This window comes from Salvelinus alpinus, chromosome 2 (genome assembly GCF_045679555.1).
Source record: "Salvelinus alpinus chromosome 2, SLU_Salpinus.1, whole genome shotgun sequence".
NCBI lineage: Eukaryota > Metazoa > Chordata > Actinopteri > Salmoniformes > Salmonidae > Salvelinus > Salvelinus alpinus.
The window spans coordinates 90125852-90142398 of record NC_092087.1 but is presented as its reverse complement, the minus strand read 5'-3'; the positions used below and the strand labels follow the sequence as shown (position 1 = coordinate 90142398).

Genomic DNA, 16547 nt, shown 5'->3' with positions numbered 1-16547 from the left:
AATCACATCAAGATTATGATCAGTGATTAGTTCATTGACTATGACTGCCTTTGAAGTGAGGGATCTAACATTAAGTAACCCTATTTTGAGATGTGAGGTATCACGATCTCTTTCAATGATGGCAGGAATGGAGGAGGTCTTTATCCTAATAAGATTGCTAAGGCGAACACCGCCATGTTTAGTTTTGCCCAACCTAGGTCGAGGCACAGACACAGTCTCAATGGGTATGGCTGAGCTGACTACACTGACTGTGCTATTGGCAGACTCCACTAAGCTGGCAGGTTGGCTAACAGCCTGCTGCCTGGCCTGCACCCTATTTCATTGTGGGGCTAGAGGAGTTAGAGCCCTGTCTATGTTGGTAGATAAGATGAGAGCACCCCTCCAGCTAGGATGGAGTCCGTCACTCCTCAGCAGGTCAGGCTTGGTCCTGTTTGTGGGTGAGTCCCAGAAAGAGGGCCAATTATCTACAAATTCTATCTTTTGGGAGGGGCAGAAAACAGTTTTCAACCAGCGATTGAGTGCTGAGACTCTGCTGTAGAGCTCGTCACTCCCCCTAACTGGGAGGGGGCCAGAGACAATTACTCGATGCCGACACATCTTTCTAGCTGATTTACACGCTGAAGCTATGTTGCACTTGGTGACCTCTGACTGTTTCATCCTAACATCGTTGGTGCCGACGTGGATAACAATATCTCTATACTCTCTACACTCGCCAGATTTAGCTTTAGCCAGCACCATCTTTAGATTAGCCTTAACGTCGGTAGCCCTGCCCCCTGGTAAACAGTGTATGATCGCTGGGTGATTCGCTTTAAGTCTAATACTGCGGGTAATGGAGTCGCCAATGACTAGGGTTTTCAATTTGTCAGAGCTAATGGTGGGAGCCTTCGGCGTCTCAGACCCCGTAACGGGAGGAGTAGAGACAAGAGAAGACTCAGACTCCGACTCGCTACATAATGGGGAGAACCGGTTGAAAGTTTCTGTCGGCTGAATGAGCGACACCGGTTGAGCATTCCAACAGCATTTCCCTCCAGAAGCCATGAGAAAGTTGTCCGGCTGCGGGGACTGTGCGGGGGGATTTATACTAACGTTACTATCTGTACTTACTGGTGGCACAGACGCTGTTTCTTCCTTTCCTACACTGAAATTACCCTTGCCTAACGATTGCGTCTGAAGCTGGGCTTGTAGCACAGCTATTCTCGCCGTAAGGCGATCGTTCTCCTGTATATTATGAGTACAGCGACTGCAATTAGAAGACATCATGTTAATGTTACTACTTAGCTTCGGCTGTTGAAGGTGTTGACGAACCATGTCCAGATAAAGCGTCCGGAGTGAAAAAGTTGAATGAGGGAAAAAAGTTGCGATGGAAAAAAACTAAAAATATAAACGGTAATTAAAAACAAAAACAAAACAAAAAAACGTAAAGTTGTCAGCTAGCAAAGTAAAGTTGGCAGCAAAACGCACAGCAACAAAACGCACAGCAACACGTCTGCAGATTCAACAGGAAGTTTCCACACGGAAGATACAGACCATTTTAGATTATTTTCTCTCGTCCTCCTCTGACCTGACTAATTGATTGGTTAATTCCTCAGGGTCTAAGTCATTGGGGGGGAGGGGGTGCTAAGCTGACATATGAAATGGTTTTAAGATGTTCATAATATGGATCATTTATCTATTTGATCAAAAATGTTAGTACCCCTTTAGGTTTATAAATACAATGATTTGATAAAATGTTGACTGCGTCCTTTACTACTCAAGCCCATAGAAACACGTTGAATAACACGCTCAGATAAACGGACCGTCAAAAAATAAATCATAAGAAGGTTTTTAAGTGTCCGTCCTAAATCTAGGAGATATAAAAACTAATCTGAAAATGTATTCTTTTTTGACACATTTTTAACCCCTTTTTTGGTTTGGCACAAATCTACATTCATACTTCCATTAGTTTAAAAAACAACTGGTACCGGTTACTTTCAGACGAGTCCCGGGACACTTGTGGGGGTCCTAGAGCAAAACGATGAACCTCATTGTGTTCGTGAGAATCTCCCCTTTCCACAGTGGAGCCCCAATAGTTTGTAGCCCAAATGGTTTGGACGCTACAGAACAGAAGTTGGCACATCGCAGTACCTACTTCAGACGAGTCTCCCCTTTCCATAGAGTGGTTTGTAGGTCAAACCGTTCTGATTTACAGACGTTTACGTGATAAGACCGATTTTCACTTAAAAACTTCTTAGGGATGAGACGGGCTGAAATCCCATTAACGGGAGCGATTTGACAACAGCCAGTAAAAGTGCAGGGCGCCAAATTCAAACAACAGAAATCTCATAATTAAAATTCCTCAAACATACACGTATTATACACCATTTTAAAGATAAACTTGTTGTTAATCCCACCACAGTGTCTGATTTCAAAAAGGCTTTACGACGAAAGCACACCATCTGATTATGTTAGGTCAGTACCTAGTCACAGAAAAACACAGCCATTTTCCAGCCTAAGAGAGGAGTAACAAAAAGCAGAAATAGAGATAAAATGAATTACTAACCTTTGATGATCTTCATCAGATGACACCCATAGGACTAATTGTTACACAATATATGTATGTTTTGTTCGATAAAGTTCATATTTTATATCCACAAATCTCAGTTCACATTGGCGCGTTATGTTCAGTAATGTTTTGCTTCCAAAACATCTGGTGATTTTGCAGAGAGCCACATCAATTTACAGAAATACTCATCATAAATGTTGATGAAAATACAAGTGTTATACATGGAATTAAAGATATACTTCTCCTTAATGCAACCTCTGTGTCAGATTTCAAAAAAGCTTTACGGAAAAAGCAAACCATGCAATAATCTGAGTACAGCGCTCAGGCACCAAAACAAGCCATACAGATACCTGCCATGTTGTGGAGTCAACAGAAATCAGAAATAGCATTATAAATATTAACTTACCTTTGATGATCTTCATCAGAATGCACTCCCAGGAATCCCAGTTCCACAATAAATGTTTGTTTTGTTCGATAAAGTCCATCATTTATGTCCAAATACCTCCTTTTTGTTCGCGCGTTTAGTTCACAAATCCAAATTCATGAGGCGCAGGCACACTTAGTCCAGACGAAAAGTCAAAAAAGTCATATTACAGTTTGTAGAAACATGTAAAACGATGTATAGAATCAATCTTTACGATGTTTTTATCATAAATCTTCAATAATGTTTCAACCGGACAATTCCTTTTGTCTTTAGAAATTAAAAGGAACGCAGCTAGCTCTCACGGCTGCGTGCATGACTTAGCTCATGGCATTCTGCCAGACCCCTTAGTCAAACAGCTCTTATTCGTTCCCCCTTCACAGTAAAAGCCTGAAACAAGGTTCTAAAGACTGTTGACATCTAGTGGAAGCCTTAGGAAGTGCAATCGGACCAAATTTACACTGCATCTTGGATAGGCAAAGACTTGAAAACCTACAAACCTCAGATTTCCCACTTCCTGGTTGGATTTTTTCTCAGGTTTTTGCCTGCCATATGAGTTCTGTTACACTCAGACATCATTCAAACAGTTTTAGAAACTTCAGAGTGTTTTCTATCCAAATCTACTAATAATATGCATATCTTAGCTTCTGGGCCTGAGTAGCAGGCAGTTTACTCTGGACACCTTATTCACCCAAGCTACTCAATACAGCCCCCCCATCCATAGGAAGTTAAACTGATGGATTTTGATGGGGATTTTGTGATGTAACTTAGATTGACACACCGGTGCGTCAGTCAACTCCAGGGGGGTAATTGACCTCTCTCCATGTCCAGGTAACACCAGCTGGTTGATGTGTTTGGAGAACCCTCCCAGTCCCTTCTCCTCTGAGCTGGGTAACATGCCTCTCCAGGAGCTGTCCTCTGTCCTCATGGCCATGGAGGGGGTCAAGGAGCCCCCCGCCCAGACCGCCAGCGCCCCCGCCAGCACAGCCACCCCTGCCCCGACCCCTGTAGCCCTTAACCCCCCTGGACCCATCCAAGGGGGCAAGCCTGGACTCATCCAGCGCTCTAACACAGGTGAGGAGGCTGTGGAAGGAGAGGGAAGGGGTGTGTAGTGGTGTGTTGGATATTGTAAGTGTGTGTGTTGGTGGTCTACCTTTCCACAGGTGGTTCCAGTGTGGAATGCCTCGGGTAGTGGTGGTCCTAATTGAATGGACTTCATGGTTGGTATAGTTGGATCAGTGTGTTACAGGTCTGATACACTGGACACAGAACTGTTGTCCAACGTGAAACACTCCTATTCATCTGAATGAAACCTCGGTGGGAAATGTACCATCTGGTTCTATTTTCTAGATTGAGAACATTTAATAAAGTGTCTGATGTGTAGCAGGTTAAAAAACCACATGTTTTACTGACAGCCCAGTACAGCTCCCCAGTCGCCACCAGTACAGCTCCCCAGTCGCCACCAGTACAGCTCCCCAGTCGCCACCAGTACAGCTCCCCAGTCGCCACCAGTACAGCTCCCCAGTACAGCTCCCCAGTCGCCACCAGTACAGCTCCCCAGTCGCCACCAGTACAGCTCCCCAGTACAGCTCCCCAGTACAGCTCCCCAGTCGCCACCAGTACAGCTCCCCAGTCGCCACCAGTACAGCTCCCCAGTCGCCCCCAGTACAGCTCCCCAGTCGCCACCAGTACAGCTCCCCAGTCGCCCCCAGTACAGCTCCCCAGTCGCCACCAGTACAGCTCCCCAGTCGCCACCAGTACAGCTCCCCAGTCGCCCCCAGTACAGCTCCCCAGTCGCCACCAGTACAGCTCCCCAGTCGCCACCAGTACAGCTCCCCAGTCGCCCCCAGTACAGCTCCCCAGTCGCCCCCAGTACAGCTCCCCAGTCGCCACCAGTACAGCTCCCCAGTCGCCACCAGTACAGCTCCCCAGTCGCCACCAGTACAGCTCCCCAGTCGCCACCAGTACAGCTCCCCAGTCGCCACCAGTACAGCTCCCCAGTCGCCACCAGGTTGTTAAGGAACTCCTGCTGTACTTCACTGAACATGAATGAACCTCCCTCCAGTCTGCTCGCTCTCTTTCTGCTGCTCTCTGCTCGCTCTCCTCTCTCTCCTCTCTCTGCTGTTTCTTGTTCTGGTTTCGTAAGATGAAATGGTGCTAGACCCTCACAAACACACAACAGAACACACACACATTGCTAGTTCCATCGTTGTCTGTCGTGCGTTTCACATATAATTACTTCTTTTATATATTGTGAATTTCATTTGATATTTTATCCACTTTATCATATTTTAATTCCTACTGTTTTCCCTCCATTGTAAATTCATTTTATCCTCATCTTTTTTGGGATTGGTTTATTATTTTCCATTTCCTGTCATGCTGATTTGTGATTGGCTCTGCTGTGTTGAATGGCGACCTGGCTCGTCCAGTGGGCTCTCTCTCCTCTCTGGGTCTATCCTTCGCCCCGTCCCCAGTTCCGGGACGGCTCCAACGGAGCATTTCCTGGGCAGGTACAAGCAGCGTGGTCACGCTCCCGACATCACCCCAAACCAGTGGTGGCACTTTAAATGTGAGGATGAGCTCATAGTAATGGAACAGTAACAGAATGAATGGTATATCAAACCCATCCATCCATTACTGTGAGCGCGTCCTCCCCTCACCAGCCTCCTATGCCCCAACATATGTGTGCCCCCGTCCCGTGTCATCACGTGTCACTAACATGTCGGGCCACCACTGGAGAGACATGATTACACACATAAACTCACGGGCCAATCGTTTCAATCGATTAATCAACCCGCCGCCAAGATGAACCAATCCTATGACTGGATTTGTTCATGATAATTTAATGACACTTTGATGTTGTTCTTTCTAACATGTGACCCCTTGTCCTTTGGCCCTGGAATGTACTTCCTGTCTCCTTGTTTTACCTCTAACCTCTGACTCTTCACCCCTTGACATCGTCATAGAGGTTATGCATGTAACATAGTAGCAGAGAAGTCAAGACAGACCTCATCCAGGACACAAACACTTCTTTCTGGCTTCTCTGGTGGCCATTTTGAGTTCTGGTCACCATTTTGTGTTAGAGATATAATGTGATGTCACCACACCACCCAATAATGTGATGTCACCACACCACCCAATAATGTGATGTCACCACACCACCCAATAATGTGATGTCACTACACCACCCAATAATGTGATGTCACTACACCACCCAATAATGTGATGTCACCACACCACCCAATAATGTGAGGTTGTAGTGTTCATTGTAATATTCTGTTGCTGTCAGTATCCTAAATGTCCATTGGCTGAGAGGATGAGGTCTGGGCTGGTGTATGTAGAGAAAGTGAACCAACCAACCGACCACACGTGTTTGAAGACGCATCAAATAGATGTTACCAATGATGATGTTACCAATGATGATGAGCCAGTGATGATGAGCCAATGACTGATATGCTGCTGCCTGCAAGTCTGCTCTTCGATCTGTCTCCCTGCGTGTGCGTGCGCGTGCGTGTGTGTGTGTGTGTGTGTGTGCGCCTGCCTGATTTATTTACTGATTCTGTTTGATCATTGATCGATACGTGTAATGCTTCTCATTCTGTTTGATCATTGATCGATACGTGTAATGCTTCTCATTCTGTTTGATCACTGACTGGTGTATGTGTGTGTGTGTGTGTTTAGGAGGTGTGTTACCACTTAGTGATGGTCTGGTATACTACAGGTAGTAGTTTGTAAATTAACATAAGGGTGCAAAGTAGAGGTAGTTTAGTTTGTGTGTAATGTTTTTTTTGTGAGTTTTGTTTCTTTGTGTGTGTTTTATTACTTGTGTGTTTATTAAATTTGTGTGTGTGTGTACTGTGTTCATTAATGACGTTTTTGTGTGTATGCTGTTGCGTCCGTTGCCTTGTGTATCTGTGTCGCCCCCTACTGTAGACTCTGTGGTATCTGTGTCCCTCGTCCCCTCTCGTCCCCTCTCGTCCCCTCTCCTCTCTGTCGCCCCCTGCTGTAGACTCTGTGGTATCTGTGTCCCTCGTCCCCTCTCTAACCCTCTCCTCTCTGTCGCCCCCTACTGTAGACTCTGTGGTATCTGTGTCCCTCGTCCCCTATAACCCTCTCCTCTCTGTCACCCCCTGCTGTAGACTCTGTGGTATCTGTGTGTCCCCTGTCCTCTCTGTCGCCCCCTGGTGTAGACTCTGTGGTATCTGTGTGTCCCTTGTCCCCTCTCCTCTCTGTCATACCCTGCTGTAGACTCTAGTATGTGTGTCCCTCGTCCCCTCTCTAACCCTCTCCTCTGTCGCCCCCTGCTGTAGACTTTGTGGTATCTGTGTGTCCCTCGTCCCCTCTCTAACCCTCTCATCTCTGTCACCCCCTGCTGTAGACTCTGTGTTAGTGCTAGAGGAGGGGACAGGGGTCAGGGGCCACGTAGACTACCCCTCTGATTGGCCAGAGGCGGAGAAGTTTGAGGCCATGCCCTCTGAACCCATCTACATCGCTGCTGACAAGTTCACCAAGGCCCTGCCCCCTAGAACACTCAGCAGGGTGAGTAGTACTCTACAGCTAGGGGGAGTAGTACCCTACAGCCAGGGGGAGTAGTACTCTACGGCCAGGGGGAGTAGTACTCTACTACAGCCAGGGGGAGTAGTACTCTACAGCCAGGGGGAGTAGTACTCTACAGCCAGGGGGAGTAGTACCCTACAGCCAGGGGGAGTAGTACCCTACAGCCAGGGGGAGTAGTACTCTACTACAGCCAGGGGGAGGTTTGGGAGTAGTACTCTACAGCAGCCAGGGGGAGTAGTACTCTACAGCAGCCAGGGGGAGTAGTACTCTACAGCCAGGGGGAGTAGTACTCTACAGCAGCCAGGGGGAGTAGTACTCTACAGCCAGGGGGAGTAGTACTCTACAGCCTGTAGAATTTGGCAGGTGGTTATTGGGAGACATTGATGTTTTAGTATGTTTTTCATCCGTCCTTCCCTTCAGTCCTCCTCCAGTTCCAGCCAGGACGATGAGAAGTCCACCCTGGAGGAGGTGAGTGAGGGGTTCATCCCCATCGACCAGCCCCCCCTGGCCCCCTCCACCCCGGGCAGCCAAGGCCCAGAGCTCCCTTTCCAGACCCAGGACCAGCCTGGGACGCAGACCCTCAACAAGTCCAGCTCCTCCCCTGAGCTGCAGACCCTACCAGAGGCCTTCCCCAAGACCACAACAGGACCTGGGGCTGGAGTAGGAGAGGCACCCAGGGTTAGGTCACCCTCGGAGGGGAAGAGCCAGCCACAACAGCCCCCGGCGGAGAAAGAGATAGAGAAGATGGAGAGTGGAGGAGGAGGGGTGAACAGACAGAATCAGAGTGGGGATTCCACCCCAGTGACAGGGGCGTTGTCTGGGGCATCGGGAGGAGGAGGAGGAGGGGTGAACAGACAGAATCAGAGTGGGGATTCCACCCCAGTGACAGGGGCGTTGTCTGGGGCATCGGGAGGAGGAGGTTCCTCTTCCTCCCAGGGAGCCAGGATGAGGTTGGAGTTCCCAGCGCCCCACCAGCCTGGGCCCCTCTCCCCCAGCGGAGGGCACCGTCCCAGGGGTCACACCATCTCCGTGTCGGCCCCCTCCTCCAGGAGAGAGAGGATAGGAGGAGACGCGTACCACACCACCCGGCCCGGACCCACCAGCACTGAGAAGACCAGTGGACTCAGTCCCAGGTTAAATAGACGCAAACACACAGACACACCAGACAGACACACAGAGAGAGACACACAGAGAGAGACACACACACACACACACACACAGAGAGACACACACACACAGAGAGACGCATACACACACACACACACACAGAGAGACACACACACACACAGAGAGAGACACACACACACACACACACAGAGAGAGACACACACACACACACACACACAGAGAGAGAGACACACACACACACACACACACAGAGAGAGAGACACACACACACACACACACACACACAGAGAGAGACACACACACACACACAGAGACAGACACACACACACACACACAGAAAGACACACACACAGAGAGACACACACACACAGAAAGACACACACACACAGAAAGACACACACAGACAGAGCCTTTCCTAATGTTTTTCTCTCTCCCTGTCCTGTAGTTTTGTGTTCCTTCAGCTCTACCACTCTCCCTTCTTTGGCAACGAGGCCAACAAGCCTCTCCTGCTGCCCAAGTCTCAGGTGAGTGTGTGTGTGTAGTAGTGATTGTACTGTAACGTGTGTGTGTGTGTGTGTGCACTGTAACGTGAGTGTGTGTTGTCTCTCTCCTCTAGCTGATCGACAGAGCGGTGAAGGTTTTGGACCAGATGCCTCCGTATGATACCCATAAGATTGGAGTGGTGTTTGTAGGAGCTGGACAGGTGAGACAGGTGTCTTTGAAGGGATTCGACCAGATGAAGCTACTTCCCCAGAGTCAGATGTACTAGTGGATACCATTTGTATGTCTCTGTGTGCAGTAGGAAGGAGGTTTTGTGAGCAGATGTACTAGTGGATACCGTTTGTATATCTCTGTGTGGAGTAGGAAGGAGGTTTTGTGAGCCGATGTTAACTAGTGTCAGAGCAATGACTTCACACAGACACTGCTTCATTGTAACAATCTCTCAGTATCCCTTTAATCCAGGGATGGGCTGCTTTGATGAAGTCATCAGGAGGGGCCACAGGGGCTTGCTGGTCTACATACCCACGTCCTTACCACACATGCAGTCACAGCCGTCTGGGGGCCCCCTCGCGAGCAAAATATTTTAGCGGCACCCCTCTTGACAGCATGGGGGGGGGGTGTTGAGTAAAATTTACTGCAATTCACATATTGCCACGGGGCTTGGAGAAGATCAATGGGGGCCAATCGGTCTGTAATTCGACCATGATTATTACAGGTTTGGGTAGCTGGCCGCTAGACTAACTACAGGTTTGGGTAGCCGGCCGCTGGACTAACTACAGGTTTGGGTAGCTGGCCGCCGGACTAACTACAGGTTTGGGTAGCCGGCCGCTGGACTAACTACAGGTTTGGGTAGCTGGCCGCTAGACTAACTACAGGTTTGGGTAGCTGGCCGCTAGCCTAACTACAGGTTTGGGTAGCTGGCCGCTAGACTAACTACAGGTTTGGGTAGCTGGCCGCTAGCCTAACTACAGGTTTGGGTAGCTGGCCGCTAGACTAACTACAGGTTTGGGTAGCTGGCCGCTAGCCTAACTACAGGTTTGGGTAGCCGGCCGCTGGACTAACTACAGGTTTGGGTAGCCGGCCGCTGGACTAACTACAGGTTTGGGTAGCCGGCCGCTGGACTAACTACAGGTTTGGGTAGCGGGCCGCCGCACTAACTACAGGTTTGGGTAGCGGGCCGCCGGACTAACTACAGGTTTGGGTAGCTGGCCGCCGGACTAACTACAGGTTTGGATAGGCTGGCCGCCGGACTAACTACAGGTTTGGGTAGCTGGCCGCCGGACTAACTACAGGTTTGGGTAGCCGGCCGCTGGACTAACTACAGGTTTGGGTAGCCGGCCGCTGGACTAACTACAGGTTTGGGTAGCTGGCCGCTGGACTAACTACAGGTTTGGGTAGCTGACATCTGGCTAACAAGAGAAACACTGCAGATGCACAAACACATTTAGAAATTCCACCTTGTGATTTCTGCTGTGGGGGGGGTTGGTACAATATGTAATGTCCACTCCCGTCCACACATGACCACAAGGACTCTGTAAACCCTGTGTGGACCGGAGACGACATTTAGATTCCAGAGGAAGGTACAGATGAGTCTGCAACACACTTCTAGAGGTGGTTTGGATTGACAACCAAAACAACCTTTAATGAACAGACTCCTTCTCTCTCCCTCCCCCTTTCCCTCTCTCCCTCCCCCTTTCCCTCTCTCCTTCCTCCCCCTCTTTCTCCCTCCCCCTTTCCCTCTTTCCTTCCCTCCCCCTTTCCCTCTCTCCTTCCTGCTCCCTACCCCAGGTATTCAACGAGGTGTCCATCCTGTCCAATGAGTATGGTTCTAACCGCTACGCTGGCTTCCTGACAGGCCTGGGGAAGCTGATCCACCTGAAGGACTGTGATCCAGACCAGATCTTCCTGGGGGGTCTAGACCAGTATGGAGATGACGGGGAGTTTACCTACTGCTGGCACGATGACATCATGCAGGGTGACTGTGTATTTCTACTTACAGGTGTTACTCAGTACCCCAGGGTTCAGGGTTCAAGCACTGCCCTGATGCCCATCAGAGGGGTCAGTCTGTCTGTACTCCCACTAACTTGCCCCCCCCCCCCCCCCCCTCCTCAGCCATCAGAGGGGTCAGCCTGTCTGTACATCCACTAACTTGCCCTCCTCTCCTCAGCCATCTTCCACATAGCCACCCTGATGCCTAACAGAGACAGTGATAAGGGCTGCTGTAACAAGAAGAGACACATCGGAAATGACTTTGTTATGGTGGTTTACAACGACTCAGGAGAGGAGTACAAACTGGGGACCATCAAGGTACGCTCACTCACTCACTCACTCACTCATTCACTCACTCACAGGCAGACAAACACACCCACTTTTGTTCTTTGTGTTCATTTTGATTAAATAATGATAACTATTCTATATTCTTCTCTCTCCTCCCTCCCTCTCTTCTCTCTCCTCCCTCCCTCTCGTCTCTCTCCTCCCTCCCTCTCTTTCTCTCTCCTCCCTCCCTCTTTCGCTCTCCTCCCTCCCTCTCTTTCGCTCTCCTCCCTCCCTCTCTTTCGCTCTCCTCCCTCCCTCCCTCTCTTTCGCTCTCCTCCCTCCCTCTCTTTCTCTCTCCTCCCTCCCTCTCTTCCCTCTCCTCCCTCCCTCTCTTTCGCTCTCCTCCCTCCCTCTCTTTCGCTCTCCTCCCTCCCTCTCTTTCGCTCTCCTCCCTCCCTCTCTTTCGCTCTCCTCCCTCCCTCCCTCTCTTTCGCTCTCCTCCCTCCCTCCCTCTCTTTCGCTCTCCTCCCTCCCTCCCTCTCTTTCGCTCTCCTCCCTCCCTCCCTCTCTTTCGCTCTCCTCCCTCCCTCCCTCTCTTTCGCTCTCCTCCCTCCCTCCCTCTCTTTCGCTCTCCTCCCTCCCTCCCTCTCTTTCGCTCTCCTCCCTCCCTCCCTCTCTTTCGCTCTCCTCCCTCCCTCCCTCTCTTTCGCTCTCCTCCCTCCCTCCCTCTCTTTCGCTCTCCTCCCTCCCTCCCTCTCTTTCGCTCTCCTCCCTCCCTCCCTCTCTTTCGCTCTCCTCCCTCCCTCTCTTTCGCTCTCTTTCGCTCTCCTCCTTCCCTCTCTTTCGCTCTCTTTCGCTCTCCTCCCTCCCTCTCTTTCGCTCTCCTCCCTCCCTCTCTTTCTCTCTCCTCCCTCCCTCTCTTTCGCTCTCCTCCCTCCCTCCCTCTCTTTCGCTCTCCTCCCTCCCTCTCTTTCTCTCTTCTCTCCTCCCTCTCTTTCTCTCTTCTCTCCTCCCTCTCTTTTGCTCTCATCCCTCTCGTCTCGTCTCTCCCTCTCGTCTCTCTCCTCCCTCTCTCTCTTCTGTGTCCCAGGGTCAGTTTAACTTTGTTGAGGTGATCATTAAGCCTCTGGACTATGGAAGTAACCTGGTCACCCTGCAGTGCAAGAAAGGTGAGAGGGAGGGAAGGAGAGAAGGTATGAATAAATGAGATGAATAACAAGGACTAAGAGAGATATATATATATAATAAAGCAGGGAGCCAAGGGGGATGTTCTAAAATCATAATTAAGTATTTGTTGAAGTGAAATGGACTGTTTTTTTGTTTTTTTCCCCTTCTCTTTCTCCATATCTCCCTCCGTCTCTCATCACTCCCTCTACTTCCTCACCTCTCTCCCCTCTCTCTCTCTCTCCTCTCTCCCCCCTCTCTCTCTCTGTCTCCATCCATCAGACCTGGAGGGTCTAGTTGATACCAGTGTAGTGAAGATAGTCTCAGACCAGAACCTTCCATTGCTGGTACGACAGATGGCCCTACACGCTAACGTGAGTCTCTCACCACACACACACACACACACACACACACACACACACACACACACACACACAGAGAGAGAGAGTCCTAACTCATTTCTCTACCTGGACATTTAATTAAAGTTAATGTTTGCTGTTGATAACTGCATGCTGATTCATTACACGCTGTCATGACTGTCTGTATGTCTCCCTGTGTGTTTCAGATGGCATCTCTGGTCCACCAGTACAGAGCAAACCCTTCTGATGCCTACGCCTCCAAGTGGCTGGCCAGACTACGACACATCAAGAGACTCAGGACAAGGGTGAGAACACACACACACACACACACACACACACACACACACAGTGGAGAAACCTTTCTTTTGTATCTCTGCTTACTTGATGAGCTTTGAGTTACAGCACACCAGAGAACAAACCTCCGTTGAGGACTGAACAGTCAACATCAAACCTGGAAATGTATTAAATGAAAAAAAGAAAAAAGAAAATAACTTCTGTTAGATAAAAACACATGCTAAAAACATGCTAAAAACATGCTAAACATGCTAAAAACACATGTTTACAGTACCTGGTGATTACTGTGATTAGGAAACACATGTTTACAGTACCTGGTGATTACAGGAAGTGATTAGGAAACACATGTTTACAGTACCTGGTGATTACTGGAAGTGATTAGGAGACACATGTTTACAGTACCTGGTGATTACTGGAAGTGATTAGGAAACACATGTTTACAGTACCTGGTGATTACTGTGATTAGGAGACACATGTTTACAGTACCTGGTTGATTACTGTGATTAGGAAACACATGTTTACAGTATCTGGTGATTACTGTGATTAGGAAACACATGTTTACAGTATCTGGTGATTACTGTGATTAGGAGACATGTTTACAGTACCTGGTTGATTACTGTGATTAGGAAACACATGTTTACAGTACCTGGTGATTACTGTGATTAGGAAACACATGTTTACAGTACCTGGTGATTACAGGAAGTGATAAGGAAACACATGTTTACAGTATCTGGTGATTACTGTGATTAGGAAACACATGTTTACAGTACCTGGTGATTACAGGAAGTGATTAGGAAACACATGTTTACAGTATCTGGTGATTACTGTGATTAGGAAACACATGTTTACAGTACCTGGTGATTACAGGAAGTGATTAGGAAACACATGTTGTGCGCAATCTCTATATATATATATGTCTGATGTTGTTTTTAAGTGAATTTCAAGGACATTCTTAACTACCTACATTCCCAACATGTTCATATCGCAGAGGTCCTACTGTGAAATCAGACAATTTCTCAACTCAATTCCCCTCCCTCCCTCCCTCCCTCCCTCCCTCCCTCCCTCCCTCCCTCCCTCCCTCCTTCTATCCCTTCCCTTCCATCCCTCCCTTCCCTCCCTCCCCCCTCAGGCCCAGGAGGAGATCCAGTCTCGTCCCACCCCCGGTATCTCTCTGACCCAGAGCCACTCCTCCCAGACCAAACAGTCCTCCTACCAGCAGGTCGGCGGTGGAGGCTCCAACACGGACTCCTCCGGACAGAGGAAGAGACTGGTCTCCACCGTGGACGACTTCACCGACTTCGTCTGAGCCTTGAGGACGCGTTCCCAATGTCTATACTAGTATACTACTTCGGGTCAAATGGCACCCTGCTCCCTATATAGTGTGCTACTGTTGACCAGAGTCATATGGACCATGGTCAACAGTAGTGCACTATATAGGGAGTAGGGAGCCATTTCACACACAGTATGCATCTCCAATACATTGGTCTCATACTATGTAGTATGCTAGTATGGATATTGAAACGGAGTGATATTTCTGATACTGTTTCTGGTACCCCTGCTCAAGGCAGACGTTGCCTCCCTCACCACAGATCTAGGATCAGGTTATCCGAGTGGTTCTAATGTCGACTAGCAGGAGGATAATAGAATACCTGATCCTAGATCTGTGTTTAGTCAGGGACAACATTGACCTGCTTTCGCTCTTTCTCTCTGACACACACCTGTTGAATAACTTCCTGCTTTCTACCGATATGATTTGACGATTCTCTCCCAAGTATTTGTCTTGACGGCACAAGCTGATGTGGCTTTTAATCCACCTGCTGCCATGAACTAGTTGTGATGGAGATGACAGGTACAGATGGTGCTGCCTAACTAACGCTGCGTCCCTATTGTCTTTAATACACTGTGTCTGACCAGGGCACGTGGGCTCTGTCTAAAGTAGTGCACTATGTAGGGACTAGGTTCCCATAGGGCTCTGTCTAAAGTAGTGCACTATGTAGGGGGAATAGAGTGCCATTTGGGACGTAGAGAATGACCCCCCCCCCCCCCCCCCCGGGGCTTACACAGCCGACGCACACCCTTCCCTCCTTTCTCTCTACTCCCTCTCCTTTCATCCCTCTCTCCTCCCTCTCCTTTCATCTCTCTCTCCTCCCTCTCCTTTCATCCCTCTCTCCTCCCTCTCCTTTCATCCCTCTCTCCTCCCTCTCCTTTCATCCCTCTCTCCTCCCTCTCCTTTCATCCCTCTCTCCTCCCTCTCCTTTCATCCCTCTCTCCTCCCTCTCCTTTCATCCCTCTCCTTTCATCCCTCTCCTCTCATCCCCTCGCTAAACCACTCAGAAGGAAGTATGGTGAATGAGAAACACTACATTTGAAAGCTGTGTGTGTACAGAATAAACAAAACAAATAGCCAATGAAAGTGTCAGTGTGTTTTTTTCTATTTGTAGTGTGATGTCGTGAGGAGCCGTGTTTGTAGTTCTTTGTGTTGAAATCAGCCATGTTTGTAGTTTGATTATTGAACTCCGCCATATTTGTATTTCTACACGTGGCACCTTTTTTAAGGGAATTTGTATTTAGCTTGCCTGGTTCCCCAGGTGGGCAGAGTTTGCGCCATGTTAAAAGTGATTTGTGTTTTGTTAACTGGGCTGCTTTCTTGATGTGTTTGGATCATCTTGATCAGATCATGACAACCAGGGCTATAATAACATTTTCTTTTTTTGAAAAGTCATCTGCAAGATGAGAGCCTGTAATCTTCTGGTCCCCAGTGCACTACCAGTGGGAGGGCACCACGTTTTTAACATATTTAAAGCTGTTTCAGCCATATACAGTGCATTCCCTAAAGTATTCAGACCCCTTGACCTTTTCCACATTTTGTTACGTTACAGCCTTATTCTAAAATGGATTAAATTAAATTAAAAAACTAATCAATCTACACACAATACCCCATAAGGACAAAGAGAAACAGGTTTTTAGACATTTTAGAAAATGTATAAAAAAATATTATTTAAACAAGTATTCAAACTCTTTGAGACTTGAAATTGAGCTCGGGTGCATCCTGTTTCCATTGATCATCCTTGAGATGTTTCTACAACTTGATTGGAGTCCACCTGTGGTAAATTCAATTGATTGGACATGATTTGGAAAGGCACACACCTGTCTAAATAAGGTTTCACAGTTGACAGTGCAGTTGACAGTGCATGTCATAGCAAAAACCAAGCCATGAGGTCGAAGGAATTGTCCGTAGAGCTCCGAGACAGGATTGTGTCGAGGCACAGATCTGCGGAAGTGTACCAAAACATTTCTGCACCATTGAATGTCCCCAAGAACACAG

The 16547-nt window shown here is 48.5% G+C and overlaps 1 protein-coding gene across 5 annotated transcripts in view; it reads left to right on the top strand.

Annotated features, from left to right (window-relative positions):
• Positions 1 to 15630, top strand: part of tsc2 (TSC complex subunit 2) — a 57668-nt gene extending 42038 nt beyond the window's left edge. For all 5 annotated transcript variants that reach the window (XM_071389886.1, XM_071389883.1, XM_071389884.1 and 2 more), the window contains 11 exons: positions 3795 to 4037; positions 7342 to 7502; positions 7941 to 8653; positions 9094 to 9172; positions 9265 to 9351; positions 10938 to 11124; positions 11317 to 11456; positions 12496 to 12574; positions 12852 to 12943; positions 13135 to 13233; positions 14352 to 15630. In XM_071389886.1, coding sequence (XP_071245987.1) covers positions 3795 to 4037; positions 7342 to 7502; positions 7941 to 8653; positions 9094 to 9172; positions 9265 to 9351; positions 10938 to 11124; positions 11317 to 11456; positions 12496 to 12574; positions 12852 to 12943; positions 13135 to 13233; positions 14352 to 14528 — 2057 coding nt within the window. In that variant the 3' untranslated portion in view covers positions 14529 to 15630. The remainder of the gene's footprint in view (positions 1 to 3794; positions 4038 to 7341; positions 7503 to 7940; positions 8654 to 9093; positions 9173 to 9264; positions 9352 to 10937; positions 11125 to 11316; positions 11457 to 12495; positions 12575 to 12851; positions 12944 to 13134; positions 13234 to 14351) is intronic.
• The last annotated feature ends 917 nt before the right edge of the window (positions 15631 to 16547 follow it).